The 25,215-nt window shown below is 41.7% G+C and overlaps 1 protein-coding gene across 2 annotated transcripts in view; it reads right to left on the reverse strand.

The window, feature by feature from the left end:
• Positions 1 to 1,341: 1,341 nt before the first annotated feature.
• The window catches only part of LOC306990995 (globoside alpha-1,3-N-acetylgalactosaminyltransferase 1-like), a 33,371-nt gene continuing 9,497 nt past the window's right edge, over positions 1,342 to 25,215 (reverse strand). The window contains exons 2-5 of one of the 2 annotated variants that reach the window (XM_079598392.1): positions 16,658 to 16,687; positions 13,075 to 13,104; positions 12,834 to 12,971; positions 1,342 to 5,209 (exon numbers count right to left, since the gene is read on the reverse strand). In XM_079598392.1, the coding sequence (XP_079454518.1) occupies positions 4,519 to 5,209; positions 12,834 to 12,971; positions 13,075 to 13,104; positions 16,658 to 16,687 (889 nt within the window). In that variant the 3' untranslated portion in view covers positions 1,342 to 4,518. The remainder of the gene's footprint in view (positions 5,210 to 12,833; positions 12,972 to 13,074; positions 13,105 to 16,657; positions 16,688 to 25,215) is intronic. The other variant, XM_079598393.1, reaches the window with a different exon arrangement.

Here is a 25,215-nt window from a genome sequence, read left to right on the forward strand (position 1 = left end):
AGTCGGTATAGGGTCTAACATACACGTTGTCGATTTAGATGATTTGACGAGTTTGCAAAATTCTTCCTCTCCTATAGCAATGAATGAATCAAATTTTCCCTCAGGGAGACTACAATGCACTCCCTGATGCGATACTGTATTAGACGGTTGCATAGTTATAATTTTGTCCCTGATATTATCGATCTTATAAGTGAAGAAGTTCATAAAGTCATTACTGCGGTGTTGCTTGGAAACTTCTGGGTCTGAAGCTTTCTTTTTCGTTAGTTTAGCCACTGTTTCAAATAAATTTATGTTTATTTTCTTCTAATAGGGTTGAAAAATAAGCAGATCTAGCAGCTTTTAAAGCCTCTCTAAGCAATCGAGCTCTCCTTACATGAAATCCGAAACACCTCTAGTTTTGTTTTCTTCCAGTTGCGCTCCATTTTCTGGCTGCTCTCTTAAGGGCCTGAGTGTGCTCGTTGTGCCACGGCGTTGGACTATGTTCTTTAATCTTCTTTAAGCGCAGCGGAGCAACTGTGTCTAAAGTGCTGGAAAAGAGAGAGTTAAAAGTTTCTGTTGCAATATCAAGTTCTTCTAAGCTATCCGGGATGCTGAGATGATGAAAATGATTAGGAAGATTATTGATAAAGCAATCTTTAGTGACAGAAGTGATAGGTCTAACATATTTATACACAGAGTCGGCTTTGCAGCCTTGACTAAATGTAATTTACACGAGACTAGATAATGATCTGAGATGTCATCGCTCTGCTGCAGTATTTCAACGGCATCAACATCTATTCCATGTGATAGAATTAGGTCTAGAGCAGGGGTGGGCAAACTTTTTGGCTCAAGGGCCACACTGGGTTTTAAAATGTGAAAGAGGGCCGGCCCAGTAGCAGACTAGCAACACGATCTCATGAAAGTGCCTATAGGCCTTCCACGAATTGTATTTCTCATGCCATTTAAATGACAAACATTTTTTTTTTGTGCATATGCTATGCACTGTAAACCCCTTGGTTAGGATTAGGGGTGTGAAGTGCGTGATATATAGGGGTGTAAAACACAGCATTTTACATTGGGTACATTGGGTTCCCGTTTTGCTGAAAGGTTTGTTTGAGCGACGCCCTCTACTATACACGCGTGACTTTGCATTTCCTTCAGCCAAAGGCTTATTATTTCGTAACGCATTCATAAGTTTTCCATCCACTGTAAAGTTTTTGCTGCGTTCACCCCTCATCACACTATAGTTTTCCTCAGCAAAAACAGAACGTGAAGACACTTTCCTCTCACGGTCTCTGCTTCAGGGACTTTGGTTTGGAACAACATAAGATTAAAGAAAATAATGACAGAATTTAAATTTTTGATTCAGCTTTATACTCTTTAATGGATCACAGTAACATTCCTTCCACATACATCATAGACAGAACACATATGACCATACTGACGTAAGATGTAACCCAAACCCATAGAGATAAAAATGAAAATAAATGTGAAGCAATCTCCTGCAAAGTAAACATATTTGTAATTTGGGAATAAGAATTACATCACTCCCGATGTTAGATAAGGTTCAGCTTTTTTATATAAATATATATAAATGAAAAACCATGCAAATCTCTCACCAGTTTATTTATTTATCTATTTTTGCAAAGTGCCTTTCTTTGCCTTCCCCTTCACAAGTGCTGATATGAGTAATGTATGTTATGTAAATGTTAGTAAAAACTTTCCTAAAATAATGGTTTTGAAAAGTCTTATAATGTTTTCATACTTACAATACATTCTCGTAACGTTGAGTGAAAATGTTCTTAGTGCAACGTTCTTGGAACGTTTTTGTGATGTTATTTGTACTTCACTGATATTCTCATAATATTGAGAGAAAACTTTCTTAGAACAACATTCCGGAGTAACAAAAATATGTTCTTAGAATGTTTTTCTAACATTCCCATTAAGTTATGAAAACATTATTTCTGAATATTTTTAAACTTTGAAAACATTTCATTCTATAATTTTGGAAATGTTATGAAAATGTTATTTCGGAGTGTTTTTTAAACATTAAAGGAGTGGTATAATGCCCTTTTCACAAGATGTAGTCATGAGTGTGTATGTGAAGTTTTAGCTCAAAATACACCACAGATATTTGTATATAGCATGTTAAAGTTGTGACTTTTTGAGGGTGAGCAAAAATGCACCGTTTTTGTGTCTGTCCCTTTAAATGCAAATGAGCTGCTGCTGTCGGTGCAGGGGGCGGTGCTTCAACAGCTACCTCACACAGACATGCACTGAAAATGTTAATGTTTATGTTCAAACTGGAGTCAGAGAATAATGGAGAGACTTTAAATTCAACAGGATATTTCTGAATGGTTAGTTGATGAATTTATGTAGCTTCTGTGTAGTTATCTTCTAGTCATTGATTAGCATATTTTGTCATGATAATCTATAAATCACATTCCCGGGGGCGGGGTTTATGTAAATTTTAGGGTTGGTGATGTCACTAACCCGGTACGAATGCCGTGTAGTCCCTACCAGCCAATTTGTTGTAGTCCTTAAAAAACGATTTCTTTAAAGGTGCAGTATGTAGATTTTAGCGGCCTCTAGCGGTGATGTTTATATACGTTTACAAGCGCGTGCTCGAGTACCGGCCAGGCGTGCGTTTCCCGAAAGCATCGTTAGCCAACTATGGTTGCAAGTTCCGTCGTTATCAGCATAGTTCAACGATTTGGTGTTTCCCGAAACCATCGTTCCATCGAACGTTCGCAAACAGCATCGCAGAGTTGTGTGGTTGGAACGACAGCTCTCGAGCTGTGGTTAGAAGCATAGTTTCTAGTTTACATGAGATGTAGACTGAATAAATCCTTATCTTTAGCAAAATAAGCTGACATTCAGTACGAATACATTCAAATGTAATTTACGTCTTTTAGTTTGTCAAGAGATTTAAAGCACCGTTTCTGAAGACTGCGCATGTGTGAACGTGCTCTACTATGTAAGAACGAGCCAAGTATCGTGTCTGGTAATAAAGCAAAATAACTGAGAAATCTTCAGATGCCATGTCTGTAACTTATATGACAAAATCTAGCGTTAATTCGATCTCAAACAGATTAATTAAAATAAGTTATTAGTCCACCACGTGCGAGACGTCATAAACCAACGTGGTTGAACGATACTTTGCGACATACGGTTTTGGGAAACAGTCGTGACTAGCTAGTTGATTTCTCCAAAGATGTATCATACTATGGTAGTTAAACAGCGAGCTATATAGTTGTACGGGAAACCTTATGCTTTTTATATATTTTATAATGTCATAATTTCACATTTAATCTCCAAATTAATGTAGAAACCACAAAGACAGTATATTTTAAATATTTGTCTAAAAGGTAGGAAATATACAGAAATTTTATAAAGTTATCAAACAGTTTGCACTGCATAAATGTTAAATTATACATAGATGAATCATTATTAAAGTTACAAATGTTCTTTTGTCAAGAGCAATGAGTGTTTTTCTCTGTTCCCTGTGTTCTTTGATTAACTTTTGGCTACTGTGTCTTTAAGAGCAGCCGCCGCTGAGAGAGACGCGGATCTCACACGCGCATCATTCTCTCACAACTCTTCTTTATGTTCATTTAAAACTATTTAACTAATTTAAGAGTGCTCAGCCTGCTCTTATGAGGATACTCGACAAAACAGACATTTTTGCAGAATTGTGTGTTAGTTCGGTCAACTTCAAGCCGAAAGAGAACTCGATTCTGGCGCTCAATTTGTCTTGAATGGTTTAAAAGCATTTGCAAGAATAAAAGTGCATCATATAATGTAACGCCAGCCAAAGGATGACAGAAAAAACGAATGCTGCGTTAATTGCGTGAAATATTTACCACGGAGTCTTCTCCTCCCATTTCTACCAGTGATCGCTTTATTCAATTTCCAACGTCGATCTGCGCACGTCAACAGCGCTACTGAGTTGTAGGTTGCCAGGTTGAGCTCACAAATGGGTTGAAATGTGTATGATGTGTTGATTGCGTGAGTAGGATGGGTTTCATACAAGATCTGGCAACTGGGCAACCTTGGAATAATATATTGATGTGATTATTCATATAACGATACAAATGGAATACAATTGGAATTGGAAAAAATTGGAATACAAATTATGTGAGTTTCACGGGAGAAAGGACAAAACGGGAGGGGGGCGGGAGATGGGTGTGAAATACGGGAAAGTCCCGGTGAAAACGGGAGTGTTGACAGGTATGTTTTAATGTGAGATTACAACCCCTTCACACACAGGCAATTAAAAAGGGATTTGTTTTAGTATAAAATCTACATACAGCACCTTTAAAAGAAAATATCTCCCTTTGCTTTAAACTTTGAGCTTCGTAACTTTGCAGATGTTGTTTCTGCTCAAACAGCAACATTACACACTAACTAAAGTTAAAAATGTGAAATGATAATCAACCACCCCTTTAAAAACATCCAGGTTTTTTTTATGTTATAAAATAAAACCTAAAAAAAAATATTTGGCAGGTTTTGTTTTTTGCATGTTTCAATTAACAGCTGCTAAGGGTTTGGACGAATTTCATTATAGTTTTTGAGAACTTGAGAGAAGCGCTTGATTTTGATCTCCCATGGTTTAGATTTTAAGTCATCCCACAGATACTCGGGTGAAAGCAGTTTACTGGGTTTATTATAAAGGAAGTACTTGTTCAAATGAGACTCCTCCTGCCACGCTGCCTCAATGGATTTAGATGCATCAATGTCCAGATTCTCTCGGCAGGTTTTAGCAAGTTGATATACGTCTTTCACTAAGCCACCGATCACAGCCCCGCCATAATAATAATCACCCTCAGCAGAAGGAATAAAAGCTTGAGACTCTGGTCGGCGTTCATATGGGAATCTTTTACGATGTTTACCATAAAACCATGGATGTATGACACCTACCAGACGACTCAAAGTCTCCACCCCCCAGCGACCATAAAACTTTGAATCCACATCAAGGCTGAAAACATAGTCGGCTTCATTGAAAAGTCGACTCTCAATCAGTTTCTCCAGTCTTGCCATCCTGCTCAAACTGATATCCTGCCATCTGTTAGAACTAGGGACTGTCAACACCGTCAGATTATGTTCTTCTCTCAGTTTCACTGCAGGAACATGTTCTGGATGATCAGTGAACACATAATAATGCACACGGAATCCAACAAAGTAATTCTGCTCTGCAGACTCCAGGAAATCTTTAAGAAACAGTGTGTACCTGAAAAACAGAGAGGTAGAGTGACAAAAATGTAAAGTAATAAACTGACAAAATATTAGAATTTCTTTTCCCTTTTTGGCAGTTTATTAAGAAAGACCATATAATGAACTCAAATATACTGTACATTCACCCGGAGTTACCTAAGCTTTTAGATCTGAGAATTAAGGTTATCCATTTATTTTTTATCCATAAACTTACCCAGAAATGCTGCATAAACTGCTTTCTGGAATACCCCGGTTCAATTGCAGCTACCGGTAAACATTTATTTAATAACAATATTAACAAAAGAATACAGACAGAAGAAAAAACATCCATTCAAGAAAAATACCTGAACACTGGAAACAAGAGGGCTACAAGAAATAATCAGGTTAACAAAACACAGCTGAGAACAATCAATGAGCACTGGGTGAACAACAGGTGACAGAACATATCATGCAAACTAAAATTACAACTAACAACAAAAACAAGAAACAGGATACACCAGTTTATTTTTTTTAAAGCCCTTCCCTCGCTAACTTCCCTCCATTTTGTGGACTCGGATGTACATCATTGCCTACAGTATGTTGCACAAGCGCCCACTACTGGCGGAACCAGTGCAATGAGTTTGTCTTTATGAATTGTTCTATGCACAATTCTATAAGTTTATGTATGCTTAGGCTGCTGAGGAAAACTTAATTACACAATAAAAAAATCTATAATTATAATTATAAGGTATGCGGTTAAATCTCAAAATAATTAATATATCATATATTCAAATTGTTTGGAGTTGGGGTAACTTAAAGGGGATATCTAATGCTATTGCATGCATTCTGACTTATTTACACTGTTAAAGAGTTGGATTTTCATGCTAAACATGGCCAAAGTTTATGAGTTGAACGTATACGACAGAGTATTTCTGTGCCAAATACACTCCTTCAGGATTTGTATAATAATATTTGGTATATGGCCCTGTATGACGTAATAAAGGGCAGACTTCCTTGTACGTGCACTCCTCCTGGAAGAGTGCGCACAGTACACAGACATCAAGCAGAGCGAGAGGAAGAGCAACACCCATCAACGTGCTTCCTTCAGGTTACGGAAGCTGTCAGCAGCGCTGCACGGCACGCCTCCACGAGCTCGGATGTTTTCGGGAAAGACTCTGCAGCGTATTTGTTTTTTAGGGCGTTTTCACACCTAAAAGTCCACACCAAGGTCTGAACAAAAGTTCATGTTTTGATTAAGTTTTGGCTTGGTTTTACACTGCAGTTATGCGAGCGCACTTAAGAACTTCACATGACATGCTTGCCTCCTGTCGTCATCATCTATGTGGGCTGCATTTCGACATTGATTGGTTTGTAAACGGACGTGTGTCTGACGTCAGCGTGTTGTCAAATCGGCGGGTAACTTTGACAACAATGAATGAACAGACTCATATCGTTGAAACTATATTGTTATTATCATGGTATTACTACCTGCAGCACCAACTATACGCAAGGCTAGTTCAAATTCGCCAAATGAACGTCCTCGTCGTGCGAACATTTGATTGTCGCCGGCAGGAAAGGAGAAGACTGCAAGCGTTTTTCCAGTTGACTTCTTATGTCGTCAGACCATATTTCAAATAAAAACGTACTCGGTTACTAACGTAACCTCGGTTCTCTCTAGAGAGAGGAACGAGTACTGCGTAGGAAACTACGCTTTGGGGAAAATCCTTTTCCACGAGAATACTGAAGCCAAAAATTATCCTTAATTTTGTATAAATGTAAAACGCGTTGCCGCAGCATACAGACTAGGCGAGACAGCTCGCGCGCCGATTGGCTGCTGTGCTGGCAACTGCTTAAGCCTATCGAGCGAGAACTTGAGTGACGTCACACCCAATTAGGGCAATTCGCGCCCTCCCACGTCACGTCCCGCTGAAACGGGCATGGCTTAGGGCTATAAATTGCGCTCGCAGGCTTAACTCTGTGATTTTTAACAGTGAAGCAAAACAGAGTTCATGCACGACATGATACGCAGTACTCGTTCCTCTCTCTAGAGAGAACCGAGGTTATGTTAGTAACCGAGTACGTTCTCTTACAAGAGATACTCTCGTACTGCCTAGTAAACTACGCTTTGGGGAACTTAATGTAAAACGTTGTGCGTGCTGGGATCCGACACCATAGACCCAAGGCGACCAGCCGGGGTACATACAGTGCATAATCACCCAGGGGACTCACAGGGAATCCTGGAAGAAGAGGGATTCAGCCACTATCTTCCAAAAAAAGGCGGCTTAGAGCAGCCCTGCTATTTATAATAGCCATATATAACAAGACTGAATTTCAGTCTATCCCCTTTTGGCCATATTAGACCGATAGTAACCTGGCTTGAAGAGCGGGAACCTCTAGGTTATAAAACCTTATAAATGTAGACGGGGAGGCCCAGCCTGCCGCCATACAGATATCTTGCAAGGCAATCCCACTTGACCAGGCCCACGATGAAGCCATGCTTCTCGTGGAGTGCGCCCTAACACCCAACGGGCATTGCATGCCCTTGGTTGTGTAAAATAGAGCTATTGCGTCCACTATCCATCTGGATAGGCTCTGTTTCGTAATGGCTAGTCCCTTAGAACGCCCACTAAACGAAACAAAAAGCTGCTCCGTCTGTCTGAAAACAGACGAGCGAAACACACATGCTCTCAATGCCCTGACCGGGCAGAGAAAACTTTCGTCCTCATCTTCCACAGCGACCGGTAGGGCAGACAGGGAAATGACCTGTGCCCTAAACGGTGTGTTTAGGGATTTAGGAACATAGCCATGCTTAGGTTTGAGTATAACCCTCAAGTCATTAGGCCCAAACTCCAAGCACGTAGCACTCACTGAGAGCGCGTGTAAGTCCCCGATGCGCTTCACTGAAGCGAGAGACAGAAGAAACACCGTCTTGAACGACAGGTGTTTGAGATCAATCTCCTGTAAAGGCTCAAAGGGATGACCTTTCATGGCTTCCAGTACCGTAGAAAGGTCCCATAAGGGAACTGTAGGAGGTCTGGGAGGATTCAGTCTCCTAGCTCCTCTGAGGAACCGCATGACTAAATCGTTCCTTCCTATAGACTGGCCAAGCGCGGTTTCAGAGAACGCTGCTATGGCCGCCACATATACTTTGAGCGTGGAAGGGGACCTGCCCTTATCCAGCAGCTCTTGTAGGAAGGAGAGAACCTCTGCCACACCGCAATCCGGGGGTGACACGCCACGAGCTGTGCACCAACCAGAAAATACCGACCATTTAGAGGCATAGAGACGTCGCGTAGATGGAGCTCTGGCCTGCGTGATCGTGTTTAACACTCCCTGTGGGAGGTCAGCGGATACCCGTTGATGGCCCACACATGAAGGGACCATAGCTCTGGGTGAGGATGCCAAATCGAACCATTGGCTTGAGAAAGGAGATCCTTCCTCAGAGGCACTGGCCACGGGGCGGTGCTTGCTTACTGCATCACAACTGGGAACCAAGGCTGGCTCGTCCAGAGTGGCGCTATCAGCAGCACTGAGCATCCTTCCTCCCTGATCCGTTCCACCACCTGGGTTAGGAGGGAGACAGGGGGGAAAGCATAGAGAGGACGACGAGGCCACGAGTGGGTCAGAGCATCCTTGCTTTTCGAGAAAAATTCTGGACAGTGAGCGTTTTCCTGAGACGCGAACAGGTCTACATCCGCTCTGCCGAATTTCTTCCACAGCAGCCGTACTGTCTGTGGGTGCAAAGACCATTCTCCTGTCGGAACGTGGTTCCTGGACAGTCTGTCTGGTCCTACATTCAGGAGTCCCGGCACGTGCGCTGCTTTCAGCGAGAGCAGGTTGCTGCATGCCCATATCAGGAGGCGCCTGGTTAGCCTGTACAGGGTCAGGGACCTGAGGCCGCCCTGGCGATTTATGTAGGATACCACTGATACGTTGTCTGAACGTACCAGTACGTGGCACCCCGTTACCAGGGGACGAAAGCGCGTGAGCGCTTTGCTCACTGCTAACATCTCGAGGCAGTTTATATGGAGGAGCTTCTCCCGCTCTGACCACAGGCCAAAAAGCGGTCTGCCCTCGAGCAGCGCTCCCCATCCTGCATTGGATGCGTCCGTAGACACCACCCTCAGTCTCGAGGAAGTCCCCATGCTTACACCTGAATGGTACCAGTCTTCTGACCCCCAGGGGCTCAAAGCTGTGGTGCATGCTTGATCGACCTTGAAGCGAAAACGACCGGTTGCCCACGCACTGTGAGGCACTCTCTCTTTGAGCCAGAACTGCAGCGGGCGCATGCGCAGCAGGCCATCAGACCTAGCATCCTTTGAAATCTCTTGAGAGGGACTACAGCGCCGCAGCGGAAAGAGCTGACTGTGCGCTGAATATCCAGTGTGCGCTGGGGTGACAGCCGTGCTGTCATCGACAGCGAGTTCAGTTCTATTCCCAGAAACAAAATAGTCTGACTGGGGAATAGCGAACTCTTTACCCAGTTTACTGTTACACCGAGATTGTCGAGGTGGTTCAGTAACATGGCTCTGTGCTCCACGATCTCTGAGTGAGATTGGGCTAGGATGAGCCAGTCGTCCAAATAGTTCAACACTCGAACGCCCCTTGAGTTTGAGAAGTGTGAGCGCTGCGTCCATGCACTTCGTAAATGTACGGGGTGCCAGGGACAAGCCGAACGGCAGGACTGTGTACTGATATGCCTGACCCTCGAAGGCGAATCTCAAAAATCGCCTGTGACGCGACGCAATCTGTATTTGAAAATACGCGTCCTTTAGATCTATCGACACAAACCAGTCCCCTTGGCGAACATGCGCAAGGATTTTCTGGTCGTGAGCATCCTGAACTGATGCTTCATAAGCGCTTTGTTCAGTTGCCGCAGATCTAGTATGGGTCTGAAACCCCCGTCTTTCTTGGGTACCAGGAAGTATCTGCTGTAAAGCCCCCCTTCGCTTTGAGCTTGAGATAAGGGTTATATTGCCCCTTTGCTCAACGGTTTCTGAATTTCGGCTCGAAGTAGATGTGCTACATTCGAATCTACCGTGGTCTCGACACGCGCCGCGTGGCGGCGAGGGCGTCGGCGAAACTGCAGCGAATACCCTTCTTTTATGATGTTTAGCATTTTGAGACCCGGGGAAGCTTCGCCCACGCGACTGCACGGGTTGCTAGGGGCTGAGTGTGAAGCGCGCTCTGATCGGTTCGCGACACAGCGGCTTTGGTGAGCTGTGACGTAAGCGTCATGCTCATAACATCTGAGGCAGGGGCCGCGCTGATGATAGCGGGTAGAATGTCCGCGCTCGACCCCTCTACGGTGGTAAACCGGGAGGGGGAGGGCTGGACAAGTTCCATTGGAACTGTAATGCTTGTGTGTGGGTGTGGGCGCGGGCGCGGGCGCGGGGAAGCAGGCACATTTACCACCTTTATAGCATCGCTCGCCTGGGCAGAGCGCATGCAAGCTGGTTTCGTTTTTACAGAAACCGTGAGGCGTGCAGGAGGTAGCATAAGTGGGCACTGGGTCGTTGGCACGTTTGCTACATTTAATGCGCAATCGACCTGAGTCGATTTTATGTGCGCGAGCCCAGTGTGTGGGGCTGTGTTTGTGTGTAGGGATGGGCAGATTATAGTGGGCAGTCTTACTACACATGAAACACCATCGGCCGTAGCCGGGACACAAGAAAATACGCTCTTTAAAGGATTTATCTGGGTAGCCGTGAAAACGGCTTTTGTGTGCAGGCAAGCGGGCAATGAGATATAGCTATATACACTGGACCAGTCGCTTCTCTTGGGACTGGACGAGCGGCAAACTTCGGTGAAGGTCCGGCCGCAGCGGGACTTGAACACCGTCGTTTTCCTAGGAGTGCTAGGATGATTTCGGGGCCTCTGGCTTCAACGCGATCTTCGGCCGCGGGCCGCGCATCGCGGGGCGGCGGCTGGAAGATTGAGAGCGCGGTCTCGAGCTCTGTGTCTGGCGGCATTGAGAAGAGGCGTTGGGCGGAGGCTTAGGCTGTGAGCTCTGAGCAGACGGTTTCGCACGGCCTGCTGCAGAGTTGGAGCGCTTTGGGAGGAAGTGCTTCATAGCCTGAGTCGCTTTCTGCACCTCAGCGTACCTGTCGGTGAAGTCTTTGACCGAGGTTCCGAAGAGGCCAGCAGGGGAAAGCGGCGCGTCGAGGAACGTGGTGCGCTCCGCATCCGGCATGTCAGAGAGAGTGAGTCAGAGATGTCTCTCAGACACGGTGAGCGCCGCCATGCTCCGTCCGATGGCCTGTGCTGCAGACTTTGAAGCGCGGAGAGCGAGGTCCGTAGCGCTCAAGTCCGCCACACAGATCGCGTCAGGTCCCTTCTCGTCCAGTTTGCGGAGGAGATCGGCCTGGTAGATCTGTAGCGTGGCCATCGTGTGCAGCGCTGACGCAGCCTGTCCATTAGCGGCGAAAGCACGATGGAGCATGGATGACGTCATGCGGCAAGCCTTTGAGGGCAGCGCCATCTTAGCACGCCGTCCAGCGGAGGGCGGGCATAAGTGGGCTGCTATAGGCTCTTCGACCGGCCGGAGGGAGAGGTAGCCTCTGTTCTTGGCGTCGTCGACCGCGGAGAATGCCAGAGAAACAGAGGGCCGTGTCCTGGTCGAAAACGGGGAGCTCCAAGCTCTAGCGACCTCTTCATGAAGCTCAGGAAGGAAGGGCGCCGGCTTGGATAATTTTTGGCTTCAGTATTCTCGTGGAAAAGGGAGAATACTCATCAAAATGAAAAGTCAGAAAATCCGGACCAAACAAGGTGTGTGAAAGGGCCCTTATAAATCTGATAAAACTCTTCTTAGATATGAAGGATGCAATACTACTCTAAGGTACTCATTAACAATATATTGGCTGTGTGTGTTGAGGGGTCGAGGGTCAAGGGTTTGATTGTTACTGTACAAGATAAACAGATTTTTCGTCGCTCTCGGGTAGAAACTCTTATTTCCATGATGTTTCAGCGTATAATTGGTCACCTTTTACATCTGTCTGTAGATTTTTTGGGGAAAACCCAGACGAACATCCGGCAAATTTAGATTTGCTCTGCAAGTCAGTCTGGCCAAGAGCCCATTCAAGCACATTTCCAATTTTTCCCAATCGAGGCTCCAATCACAAACGTTGATGCGGGCTTTACACAATGACGACCGCTCTGATTGGTTTTAGGTCTATCCAATTGCTCCCAGAGGCATTTGAGCGACGTCCGTTGGTGACGCCCCTTTGGAAATGGGCTGTGAATGAACCTTCCCCAGACCCACTCTCAGTTACAACTGAGAAGGGTCTGGTGTCAACCAGGCTATTGGATCCTCAAACTGTCATCAAAACCACATAACTCCGCCTTGTGAATGAAGTGCCTCATGCAGTTTGGACCGTCTCTGCTTGTTTGCAATATACATAAAGGCTAATGTTTTATGAATTTGAGGAGCTGAGAAGAGTATCTTAGTCTAGTATTTGTCATTAAGTCATAGCCTGTACTCTTAATTAGCCCATTTGTTGCACTTTGACCCATTTGAAAAAAATTGGATTTCAGCCTAATAATAGAAAAAAATGTGGTACTTAATGTAACAAATCAGAATGCCCTTTCAGCAATGCTGATGATTTAATATTGTTTAAATTTAAAGTCAATGAAGATCAGAGATGGGAGAGATATGAACTCACTTTCCAAGAGCGAAGACTGTAGTTGCTATGGTGATGTTTTGTTGTTTGTAGATTGAATCAATCAATGTGGGATCAAAAGTTCCTTCCCATACAACTGGGGCCAACCATGGTGCCAATGGAATACCTTTACCATCTGGGCTGTTTTAAATGAGGAAATACACATACATATGCATCAAATCCAAATCCAAATGCATAGTAGTATAAAAGAAAAAAAAAAGGTTAAAAAAAAAAGAATTCTTACCCCACTACACTGGGCTGGTTGTAAGGAAGCCTGTATAAAATAAATAAATAAATAAATAAATAAATAAATAAATAAATAAATAAATAAATAAATAAATAAATAAATAAATAAATAAATAAATAAATAAATAAATAAATAAATAAATAAATAAAAACATAGCTAGGCTACAGCAGACAGCTGTCTATTTAACCGGCCAATTTAATGCGATTATTATAGAGAAAAAAACCCTTTTCATATTAAAATCTTCCTACCATCTGGTTTGGTCAGACAAAATGTTAAAAGAACCCGATCTGGTGACATGTAGAGTAAGAACAGCAGATTTAGCTTTTGATGCGAACGAATGAGTCTGAGTGAGTCTCCCTTTTCCGGATCCATTTCTTCTCCCTATAGCTAATATCCATGTCTTATCAGTTCGGCATTTAATTTCAAATAAAAATAAAGAAATGTAAATAAAGTGTATAACAGGTACTTAATAGATCTACAATGTGATATTTGCACTACCTTCTAACACATCTAGAATAGCCTCTGCCAACTTTAAAGTCGGCATGAAATCAAATTTTACAATTCGTTTTTTTATATCTAATGTTGTAGTGTTTAGTATAAATTATTTATCTGTGCACTTCATAATTTTTTTTAAATTCATGTACACTTATAATCTTTAATGAAATACGTTTCCCTTCCCCCTCGAAAACGACTTCTCTTCTCTTCCGGTCATGTGCTATGGCACGAGGGCGTGGCAACTCCCCTCAAACCGTTACTCTGCTATGGGCGAGAGATGGAGAGGAGGAGCGCTGCAGTGAAACCCTGCCATCTGTTCAATATTCCCTTTCACTTGGAAATACGTCACAACACTGGAGAAAAGTTGTTTGTAACTTCCGGTTCATGCCGGCTTAAAATCTAAAGTTTCCATTGGCAAGAAAATGGAATTTACACAATGCATTACACTGCAGTTATAATGATATGAGAGTAATGTTTTGTATTATTGGACATATGAAATGATTTTTAAATGACATTATCCTTTAAATATGAAACTCAAATTGGCGGCAAGTCACAGGCTTAATCATTCAAACGATTTGTTAAAACGGCTGATTCATTCAGGAAAAGTGTTGCTCGGAGACGTAAAACCATTTTGCTTTAGCTTAGTTTGTAACTATTTCCATTGGCGAAATAGAGAAAACAAACTTACATTAATGACAAATTGTAATTCACAATATTAACTTCTTGTGTACGAATCCGTATAAAATGAACAACATATGTTTGAAAAAGCATCACTCGTATTATAAGACAAAAGCTCATGCACGGGCATTGCCCCTATATCTGGAATTTTAGGGGCATTACTGCATTCTAATAGTGTTTTTGTTAGTTTTTTGCAAAGTGAGAGACATACTCGATAATGTCATCATTAAAAAAATAATAATAATTATCATAGACGATCCAGCTCTAATATTTACACATGCACACGCGAATCGACTTCCTCGGCAGCCACATGCTGCGTCCCAATTTACTTATCCTACGCCCTAAAAGTACGTACTCTTTTTGTGAAGAAAAAGTACATACTTTTGAGTTTGTAGCAAAAGAGTAGGCAAGCTTTTGAGATGCGCCTTGCCTCGCCTGAAATGTAGTCGAGAGTAGGCGGCTCCAGTGAGGGGAGGAGTGAAAAAGTGCAGGCAAGACGGACAGTTCTCTCTTCTCGCAGTGGATCTGACACAAACGAGATAAAAGACAGATATCGCGGGATTCACGCTCGTGCGCGGTGTTGCTAATATAATGATGTAATTTAAGTACTGTTGCTTTTATAAGAAAATAAATATAATGAACAAGACACTCAAAGTTCTTGTTTAATTACATACCAAAGAGGTGTTTATAAATATTTTTTAATAAATATGACAACCATCAAATAACCCATATAGAGATCGCACTGTCAGAGAGTCTGGGAATACAAACATAATTTATACACATAAAAACACGAAATCAGAGTTTTAAATTCAAACAGTTCAAAAGAGAACAATACATCACGGTTGTGTAAACCAATGAGCATTAAGCGGTGTCGTCAGCAAGTTGTTTTCCCATCATGCTTTTGATCAGCACAGTTGGTGGAGAGCAACTGCGCTCGACTGCAGAATCCGACACATCCGCATTTACATCTTGTAAAAAGGGACATTATGTACCCCTTTTAAGACTCATCAGATGGCGCCATTTATCAGTTTACCGGGAATGCGGAAAAAAAACCTATCTGGGGCAGCATTCACTGGTCTTTTAAAAAATTATAATTTAAAACTCTGATTTCTGGTTTGGTATCAACATGGCTTATGCTGTGACGGCTCATCCTGCTGACATTTTATCAAACTTTTATAAAGCAGCAAATAAAGTGTCCGATAGAAGTAGGCTAAAGGGGCTGCAATATGCGTTTGAAGGCTATATTCAAGACATACCGGTGAAACGCAAGCAATAACAAGGCATCCGAATAGAGGCAAAAGCATAACGGTCACAGTCAAAAAATGAACCACCGCATATCCTAATCGAGACGGAGGCTGGGACTAACAATATCAAGAGCAACACTATTCATACAAAGCTGGGTCTCTATTTACTTCTATAATCATTATTACAAAGCAAACGGACTACGCGAGTATAAAGATGTATTTATTAGCTGCGTGTGCTAGCGTATCAACAATTAGGGTAGAGAACCGAAATCATAACCTAAAACTGTAACTAGTATAACTTCACAGTAAGGTTAAAAGCTAAATGTATCTTAGAGCACAAAAGTGAGCTTGTTGATCTTGAGGGGTTTCGCTGACTGAGGACGTCCACACAGTTTAATCCAAAGACGACACTTGTCAGGATTTGATTTCGGTTTTGGGAAGGGAAAAAACGGACACCCGCCTCCAACCTCTCTGGGAAACGCGTATCTGTGTTACAAATGCCCCAGGCACAACGTTCAACCATATTTTTGATAAAACTACGACGGTAATAGCCTGCCGAGAACAAAAATATGAGACGCCTGTGTTAAAGTCAATGGAGCGCTGTGAAAAAGTGTCGGACCGCTGTGGGAGCTCGTTCTTGCTGCGCTGTGATTGGTCAATACATTCTAGGGTGTGGCTTAGCCAAAGGCGAATTAAAGTAAAAATTATTGATAAACACGTCTTTGGTATGTAATTAAATAACAAGAACTTTGAGTGTCTTATTCATTATATTTATTTTCTTATAAAAGCAAGAGAACTTAAATTACATCCAGTTTATTAGCAACACCGCGCACGAGCGTGAATCCCGCGATTTCCGTCTTTGATCTCGTTGGTGTCAGATCCACTGCGAGAAGAGAGATCTGTCCGTCTTGCCTGCACTTTTTTCACTCCTCCCCTCACTGGAGCCGCCTACTCTCGACTACATTTCAGGCGAGGCAAGGCGCATCTCAAACACGCCTAATGCAAGATAAAGCGTGCGTGAGTTCTTGCGCGAGACTGGAATTGTTATTAAAACAAGTATCCCATTAATTTCTAGAAGTAGGCTAATAACTGCTTATGTTTTAGAGGTATTTGCTCAATATTGTTTTTATGGGTGTAATCACACACATTTGAAAAACACTCACCTGTTTGAGGTGAAGACAAAATAAATAAATCTGCGAGGAAACACAATAACAGATCATGAATGATAAAGTGAAGCAGATCATATCTTTTCTCAATTGAATTATCAGATTTAATACACAGATACACATAAACCTGTCAGAGTAGTTAGATGAGGTTTTGCAGTGATCTATACTGTAGCTGTAATGAAGACTACGTTATGTTCTGGAAAGTGACCAGTCACAAGACGTCCGGTCAGAGACGTATATCTCTTTAATGGGTGGTATTTTGCAGCCACATTTAAACAGTAGTGGTTCTGAATGAAATAGAAATAACAATATTTAAATTATTACATATTCAAGATAACAATGCTTTATAGTTATATGCACAGAACACAAGCATTATAGTACTATAGTCATGTTATCCATTCATTACATTGTAACATCTAGAGTCATCAAATTTAGCTGATAGTTTACTCACTAAATATTACTATTAGTGATATTATGCATGCAATGACTCAATATTTCACAGACAAGTATAATCACTTAACATAAGGACTGAGCGAAATAACACAGATAAAATGCGATCACGTTCTCTGACACATGGTCTCAATCAAACCGATCGTACAGAGATAATAGCCAATTATCGAGGGGGGGGGGGGGGGGGCGGAAAATGCCGGCATGAAGTTAACAGCGTGAATGAATCAGTCCGTGAACATTTGGCTTTTAACTTCTAAGTGCATATCGCTTAAAGCAGGGCTATGCAGGTTCGAGAATTTCTTCGCTGTATTCTTGCTTTTTGCTCGCAGGTTTCTCTATAGAGCTCCCCCTACAGCTTCGGGATAGATATTTGACAACACTGTCGAAAAACTTGTTGGCCAGATGCTATAGATCAAGGACATCACAGCAGACGGGTTCTTCATTCAGGTTCGAACACCGTGAGGGAGCGCAATAATGATAGAATTATATCAGATTTGCCGTAAAGCAATTCTTTACATTGCGAGACCGGATATCACGCAATACTTCCTGATGCCGCGTCCGGCGGCCCGCCGGCTCAAAGTTGCAAGTGTGTTTTCTCCGCTCACAGGCGATAGGGGGGTGCGAGACGACCACCATTCAACCCGAAAAAAAGTAATATAACCATTCCAATGACTCCGAAGCTGTTCGGTTAAGGTAAAAAAAACTTATTTTTTATTTTCTGTTTTTGGAAAGTTCATTGTCTATTCGTTTTGGGTCAACTTTCATTAGTTAACACTTTTCATTTTCCGCCAGTCGTCAAATTCATCGTGTTCGAACCTCCGGGAGGGTTTTTGTATATGACAAAAGATAAGAAACGCAAAACTAAGTTTATGGATTCAGCTTTAAACCTCGATGCCTGTGTTACTGTGAACTTTGGTGCAATTGTTCCTTTACCTGAAACTCCAATAAAGGAACCAACGCACAAAAAAGGCAGGATTGATGATAATGAGGATTTGCAATCCCCTTTAGCCATGATGATAATAACATCTCTCAAGTTCATCAATGAAAGAGCTGACATCCTTGACAAGGGCATTGGAGAGGTGAAGATATCAGTCGCATTTCTGCAGAAGAAATTAACATGTAATGGGAAAAGTGAAGCGAGTTGATAAGCGGGTGACAATTGCCAGAAAAAAAATAAAGAAGATACATTAGAGAACAGTACAGGATCTTTCCAGATACAACAGGAGGTGGAATCTGAGACTCCATGGTCTACCTGAACATCCAGGTGAAAATATCAGACAGAAAGTTCTGGATATATGCGAGGCTGTTGTCCCAGCTTTTTCTGGAAAATCTCACAAGCTAATTGATGTACAGAGGTGGAAAAAGTAATACAATATTTTACCCAAGTAAAAGTACTACTACAATGAAATTTTACTTAAAGGATTAGTTCATTTTCAAAAACATTTTTGCTGATAATTTACTCGGAAACTACATCTCATGGCCCGATGTCATCCAAGATATCCATGTCTTTCTTTCTTCAGTCGAAAAGAAATTAAACTTGTTGAGGAAAACATTCCAGGTTTTTTCTACACAGAATGGACTTCAATGGCAACCATCTATCCCAATGTTCAAAAGAAGGTTAAAATGTCCGTCTCAATGCAGATTCAAAGTCTCTACACGATCCCAGTTGAGAAATAAAGGTCTTATCTAGCGAAACGATCGTCATTTTCGAAAATAAATAAAAATTTATATACTTTTTAACCACAATTGTTCATCTTGTGCTGGTCTGCGAAGCGCCACGCATTAGGTTATCACATTGGAAAGGTCACGATCACGTCATCTATCTAAGTTATTTGTCTGTGTACTCCGGAAGGGCGAAAAACTTTTCTTCAAAACTTCAAAATCGACATCTTTGTTTTAATTTATTTTAATTATTATTATTAATTTTTTTCGTGACCTTTCCAATGTGATTACGTAATGTGTGGCGCGTCGCAGACCAGCACAAGACAAATAATTGTGGTTAAAAAGTGTATAAATGTAAATTTAAAAATAAAATAAACTGACCAATCACAAGACCCTTAAATTTCCCTTATTTACTGGGATCGTGTCGAGACTTTGAAGCTGCATTGAGACGGACATATGAAACTTCTTTTGAACATTGGGATATTTGGTTGCCATTGAAGTCCATTCTGTGTAGAAAAACCCTGGAATGTTTTCCTCAAAAACCTAAATTTCTTTTCGACTGAAGAAAGAATATTGTAGTTCGGTGACAACCGATGTAGTTAATGACAACATTGTTTTTTTTTTACAGTAAACTTACTGTACAATACGTAAAGTTACATTTTGTTACAGTATTATGAATCTCCATGTCAACATTTTGGGCGTGTTGAGAAATAAATGAGTTTCTTCAGTCTGCAACATTGGTCTTGTGTAATGTTTGGTGAATTTACATTATATTTGTTGATGGTAGCCTACTCTAATCATAGGGAAGTAGAAGTGCTAAAAGTGTTTTAGGTTTATCACCGCAGAGTGTAACTCGTGCAAACAGAGTATAGCAATGTGAAACGTGTGTGTTTCATATGGTAACAAAGTGTGGTTTTTAAACAGAAGTGTATAGTTTTAACAAGAGTGTTTAATTATGCAAAGGATCTGTAGTGTTTTGCTAATTGGGTGTGTGGTTCTGCTAATTGTGTGTAGTGTTTTGAAAACACAGGCCCTGTTTTAAAAATCGTGCTTAAGCAATCCAAAAAAAAACTGTAAGAATAATAGAGTCCTATGAAATGTATTTTATTCAGGAAAATGAATGTTTCTTTTTATGATTTAATACAAAGCATGATGCAAGTGCTTTTACTCTTTTAGATATATTATTAAAATATAGTTAAGCAAATTTTTTGCTCATGTACATTTAAAAAAGTGTTTTATAAAGCCATGAAATTTACACGAAAAAATATTATTTGACAAATATTCTGTGCATTTTGTATTATTATATCAAATTAAATTAACTTATTAACTTAATAAACAATATGGGCAGCCTAACTTGAGCCCACAACCTAAACCAAACTGGGGCCCATAATAACCCGATCAAAGTGCCCACTCTGAGCCCATGCCCACATGACACCCATATTATAACCCTGAGAAAACCCGTGTGTGTGTGTGTGTGTGTGTGTGTGTGTGTGTGTGTGTGTGTGTGTGTGACTACATTATTGGGTCAAAATATATATTTTTTTTAACAGCTTATAATCAGACTAATTAATGTTTTTTTAAAATGTAAAAATGCAAAGAGGTACGGGATAACACGGGTAGCCAGTGCAGTTTAAACAGAAGTGGAGTGATATGGGCAGTTTTTTTAGTGTAAGTTAGTAGTCTTGCGGCAGAGTTTTGAATATATTGCAAACGTGAGATATCCCTTTAATGAAAGATGCAGATGTGTTTGGCCAACGATATCTCACGACCAATTCGTACGAATTTGTACGAATGATTAAAAGGTGGCTAATTCGTACGAATTTGTACGACCTCACTCGTACGAATTTGTACGAATGATTAAAAGGTGGCTAATTCGTACGAATTTGAACGATTTGTCTAAACCCACGTGATGGGTATGTTTAGGGGCGGGGTCAGGGGTAGGTCATTCGTATGAATTCATATGATTTTGGCAACTTGTAAAATATGTACGATTTAGCAAAAAACTTACAAATTCGTACGAGTGAGGTCGTATGAATTGGTACGAATTAGCCACCTCGTAAAATTCGTACGAATTGCCGTAAGATCAGGTTGGTTTGGCTTCTTCAAAAAGCAAGGAACAAGACAGTATTGCACTATTGCATTGCATATATGAACGGAGTAATGTTAAAGTAACACCAAGTATCTTTTCCTCTGCGGTCGCCCTACTGGTTGCAAGCGGAATTGTCCATTAGCGCTGTCGTAAATAATTTAGCCTACCGCAGCCTACTGTCGCACACGCACACGCACGCTCGCTGTTGATCTCCAGCACCGGCTTTGGAATCAACAATGGCCACAGACAAGGTAGAGTATGATGCATGATTGTTTTTACCGCTTCGGCCCTGACAAAAGCGTCCGAATTTGAGGAAGTGGTGGGGGAAGTGACGTATGCCGTAAAGCACTCGAATTTTGTAGTTCTTTTTGTGCACGGGTTCCGATCCGAAACCCGAAGTTACATAGTGCCAGTAAAAGCGATACAGACCACGTCAGGCTATGGCAGACGTGTCATTTAACTTATTTTAAGTCGATGTACCATCACAAGGGTCTTGGAAATATATTATGAAGGTTGAAAACCTACTTAGTGTTACTTTAAGTCTCTGTTAAACTGCCTCCTTATTAGTTACCTGTAACATTACAGAATTAATGAATTAATGTATTGTTAAGGTCAAATATAGACAATAAACCTTAATACATTATCCTATTAATTTCCTGATATCTCCGCTTCTGGGGATGTCCCCAGTCCCCACCAATCTCAAAATCAAACCTACGCCCTTGATGAGAAGTATAAAATACCATTCCGAGATAACTTGCCTCTTTAGTTTGACTTTTTGCACCATTAAAATTATAATAAAATACTAATAGGCAACTAGTCATCCTATCTTCCGCTCCATGAAACGCATGTTAATGCTCAGTAGTACACATATATGGTTCTTTTTTAATGTATTTGCATTGTACTAAAATTAAAATAAAACTGAAATTCATTTTCTATGGGCATATTTGCGGCTGAGCCTAGTGCATCCCAAATTTTTCAACATTAACATTTTAATATAACATTATAGTCATTATGGCCTTTAGAAAAATGTTTTTTAGGAGCATATAATATAGGCCCCTGTAGCGCGGCCTAAGCTTTTGTCCTTAATGGCATTTTTTCCTTACATTACTTTCACTTTTATACTTTAAGTAGTTTTGAAACCAGTACTTTTACACTGGTTTCACTGGAGTAAAAGGCTTGAGTTGATACTTCAACTTCTACAGAAGTCTTTTTAAACCCTAGTATCTATTGGCGCTTTTCCATTACCAGTACCAGTACCAGCTCGACTCGACTCGACTCGCCTCGGCTCGGCTCGCTTTTCGCTCCGTTTTCCATTGCAGATAGTACCTCCACAATAGTACCTGGTCGTCATAGCGACGCGACACACACCCGCTACCCACACACACCCAGGACAATGGAGGAAATCGAGTGTATGCTGTTTTACATAATATTAGTAATGGGTATATCACGCAATCTCTGGCCAAACTATTTAAAAATGTCGGGGTTATTCAGGATACTCCGTGGATCAGTGATGCAGTGAATAGTGACGATTCTCTCTGACCAATCAGCAGTCTGCCGTGTGTCACGTTTTAGTATCGCCTCAACTCGCCTCAGCCCGCTCAGAACCTCTCTGTGAAAAAAAGTACCTGGAAGCAGGTATCGGTACAACTTTTACACAAAGGAAAACCACACAAAGGCGAGTCGAGGCGAGTTGAGCTGGTACTGTGCAGTGGAAAAGCACCATATATTTCTACCCGAGTAATGAATGTAAATACTTTTGACAGCTCTGAATAAAGCTGACTTTACTTGACTTGTCTTGTACAGGGTGTGTCTCAAATGACACACACACAAAACAGCAACTGTACTTTTCCAGGAAACTCTTCAGTTGATTTAGTACAGTTTACTTTTATTTTGCAACATGTTCTGATCAAGCACGCTAGACAAGAAAGTGTCTGACAGACATGTAAAATGAAAACATGTCACACAGCATTAATTTTACCACCTCACTCTGACACTCAATATAGATTTTTACCGTTGTTTATGTGAAGTGTATTTCATGAATCTTTATATATATATATATATATATATATATATATATATATATATATATATATATTTAATTTTACAGTGTGAAGAATTTTGTGCTTTTAAATTCTGTTTTTAGTAATTCACATAACCAATCCCAAATGAAAACTACTCCTCAAATCATAAACGGTTTCACTACTTACGAGTTACGAGCTGTAGTTTATTAATATAAGTTCCAAACAACAAAGATGAAAAATCAGCTACACATTACCAAAGTGTAAATATATACCCCAATACTGAGATGCTAGTCAACAAGAAGAAAGGAATTCATATTTGAAGTTTTATCATTCCTCTATTAGGTCCTAGATTTTTGCCCTTATTCACTTCAAAATAGAAAAAAACAGCAAAAAAGAGATCTTCTCGATAGCACAACTAAACTGGCATCATTCAGAACTTTGTCACTATCTAATAAGAGGGCCTAGATCATATAAATGTAACTTTATCTACTGCACTCAAGATATGTCCTGCTGTATGTAAAACATCTGATGGGATGGGTGTACTTTGTCATACAACATTCACACCCAAGTCATTTGCTGTTCTAAATCCCAGTACGTTTACATGTGTGTGAAAATGGTAACACACACACACACACACTCAGTTTCGCTTTTTGTGGAAAACGCATCCGGATTTACTCCAACCAGAAGCCCTGGATGACTAGAGAGGTCAGGACCCGTTTAAAAGACCGTAATGCTGCCTTCAGGTCCAGAGATAACCTTAAGAGAGCCATCAAGGGTGCGGAAACGAAGTATAAAAGAGAGATTGAGGACCACTTCACCAACAACGACCCACAATGACTCTGGCAGGGGATTCAAAACCTCACAAACTTCAAAAGCATTGCTCACAAAACCCCTGATGCTAATGCATCGTTGGCAGAAGAACTTAAAGGGGTGGTATAATGCCCTTTTTACAAGATGTAAAATAAATCTCTGATGTTCCCAGAGTGTTTGTGTGAAGTTTTAGCTCAAAATACCCCACAGATATTTGTATATAGCATGTTAAAGTTGTCACTTTTTGAGGGTTAGCAAAAACACACCGTTTTGTGACTTACCCCAGTTAATATGAAGTGCTTTGAGAGGCTAGTTCAACAGCACATCAAAGCCAGTCTTCCAAACACCTTCGATCCACATCAGTTTGCATTCAGAACCAATAGATCCACAGAAGATGCCATCGCTACTGCCCTGCACACAGCATTGCTCCACCCAGAACGCCAAGGCAGCTATGTGAGGATGATTTTATTTACTATAATTCAGCTTTAAACACAGTCATTCCTGACAGGCTGGTAGTCGAACTACTGGGCTTAGGTCTCTCCTCATCTATCTGTCACTGGATTAAGGACTTCCTGACCAACCGCCCCCAGGCGGTTAGGTTAGGTCCCTATTCCTCCTCCACCTTAATTCTCAGCACAGGTGCCCCACAAGGCTGCGTCCTTAGTCCACTTACGTCATTTACACTCATGACTGCACCACAACACATTCTACCAACATAAAATTTGCGGATGATATGATGGACTCATCTCAGGAGGAGATGAAGCAGCCTACAGAGATTGATAGAATGGTGTCGGGTAAATAATTGGCCCTGAATGCTTCCAAAACCAAAGCACAACAGCGGGGTCTGCGTGAAGAGGGTTCCAGCCTTTAGATTCTTGGGCTCGATCATTGCCGAGGATCTCCCCTGGAACTTAAAGGGGAGCACAAACACCTCAGCAGCAATCAAAAAAGCACAGCAGCGACTGTATTTCTTGAGGATTCTCAAAAAGAACCACCTACAACAGCAGCTGCTAATCTCCTTCTATCGATGTTCCATCGAGAGTGTGATAACCTACGGCATCTCTACGTGGTATGCAAGCAGCTCAGCTGCAGATAAGAAAGCTCTCCAGAGAGTAATCAACTCTGCACAAAAAATCATTGGCTGCCCTCTGCCTTCCCTAAAAGAGCTTTAAAGGGGGTCGCACACCGGACGAGAAGCGCAGCGCCACGTCGCACAGCGCCACGTCGCACAGCGCCACGTTTTTAAAATTCGAACACATTATTCTCTATGAGTGCACACACCGGCGGCGCCATTCGGCGTCTGTCCGCGGCGCCCAGCAACGGCTCACGGTACTGATCCACTTGTCCGACACGAATTTCGCGTGGTGTCGCGAAGCCTCCCCACATGTGTACGTTGATGGGCGTTCCTCTAGTTTACCGCTATGGGCGTGGTTTTGAGCCAGCGGCCAGTCTAAAACAAAGGACCCGCGAGAGACTTCCCCCCATCTCCATGTGCTTGCTTCGATTGGATAGCCGCGTCGCGT

Source organism: Phoxinus phoxinus (genome assembly GCF_949152265.1).
Source record: "Phoxinus phoxinus genome assembly, chromosome: 2".
NCBI lineage: Eukaryota > Metazoa > Chordata > Actinopteri > Cypriniformes > Leuciscidae > Phoxinus > Phoxinus phoxinus.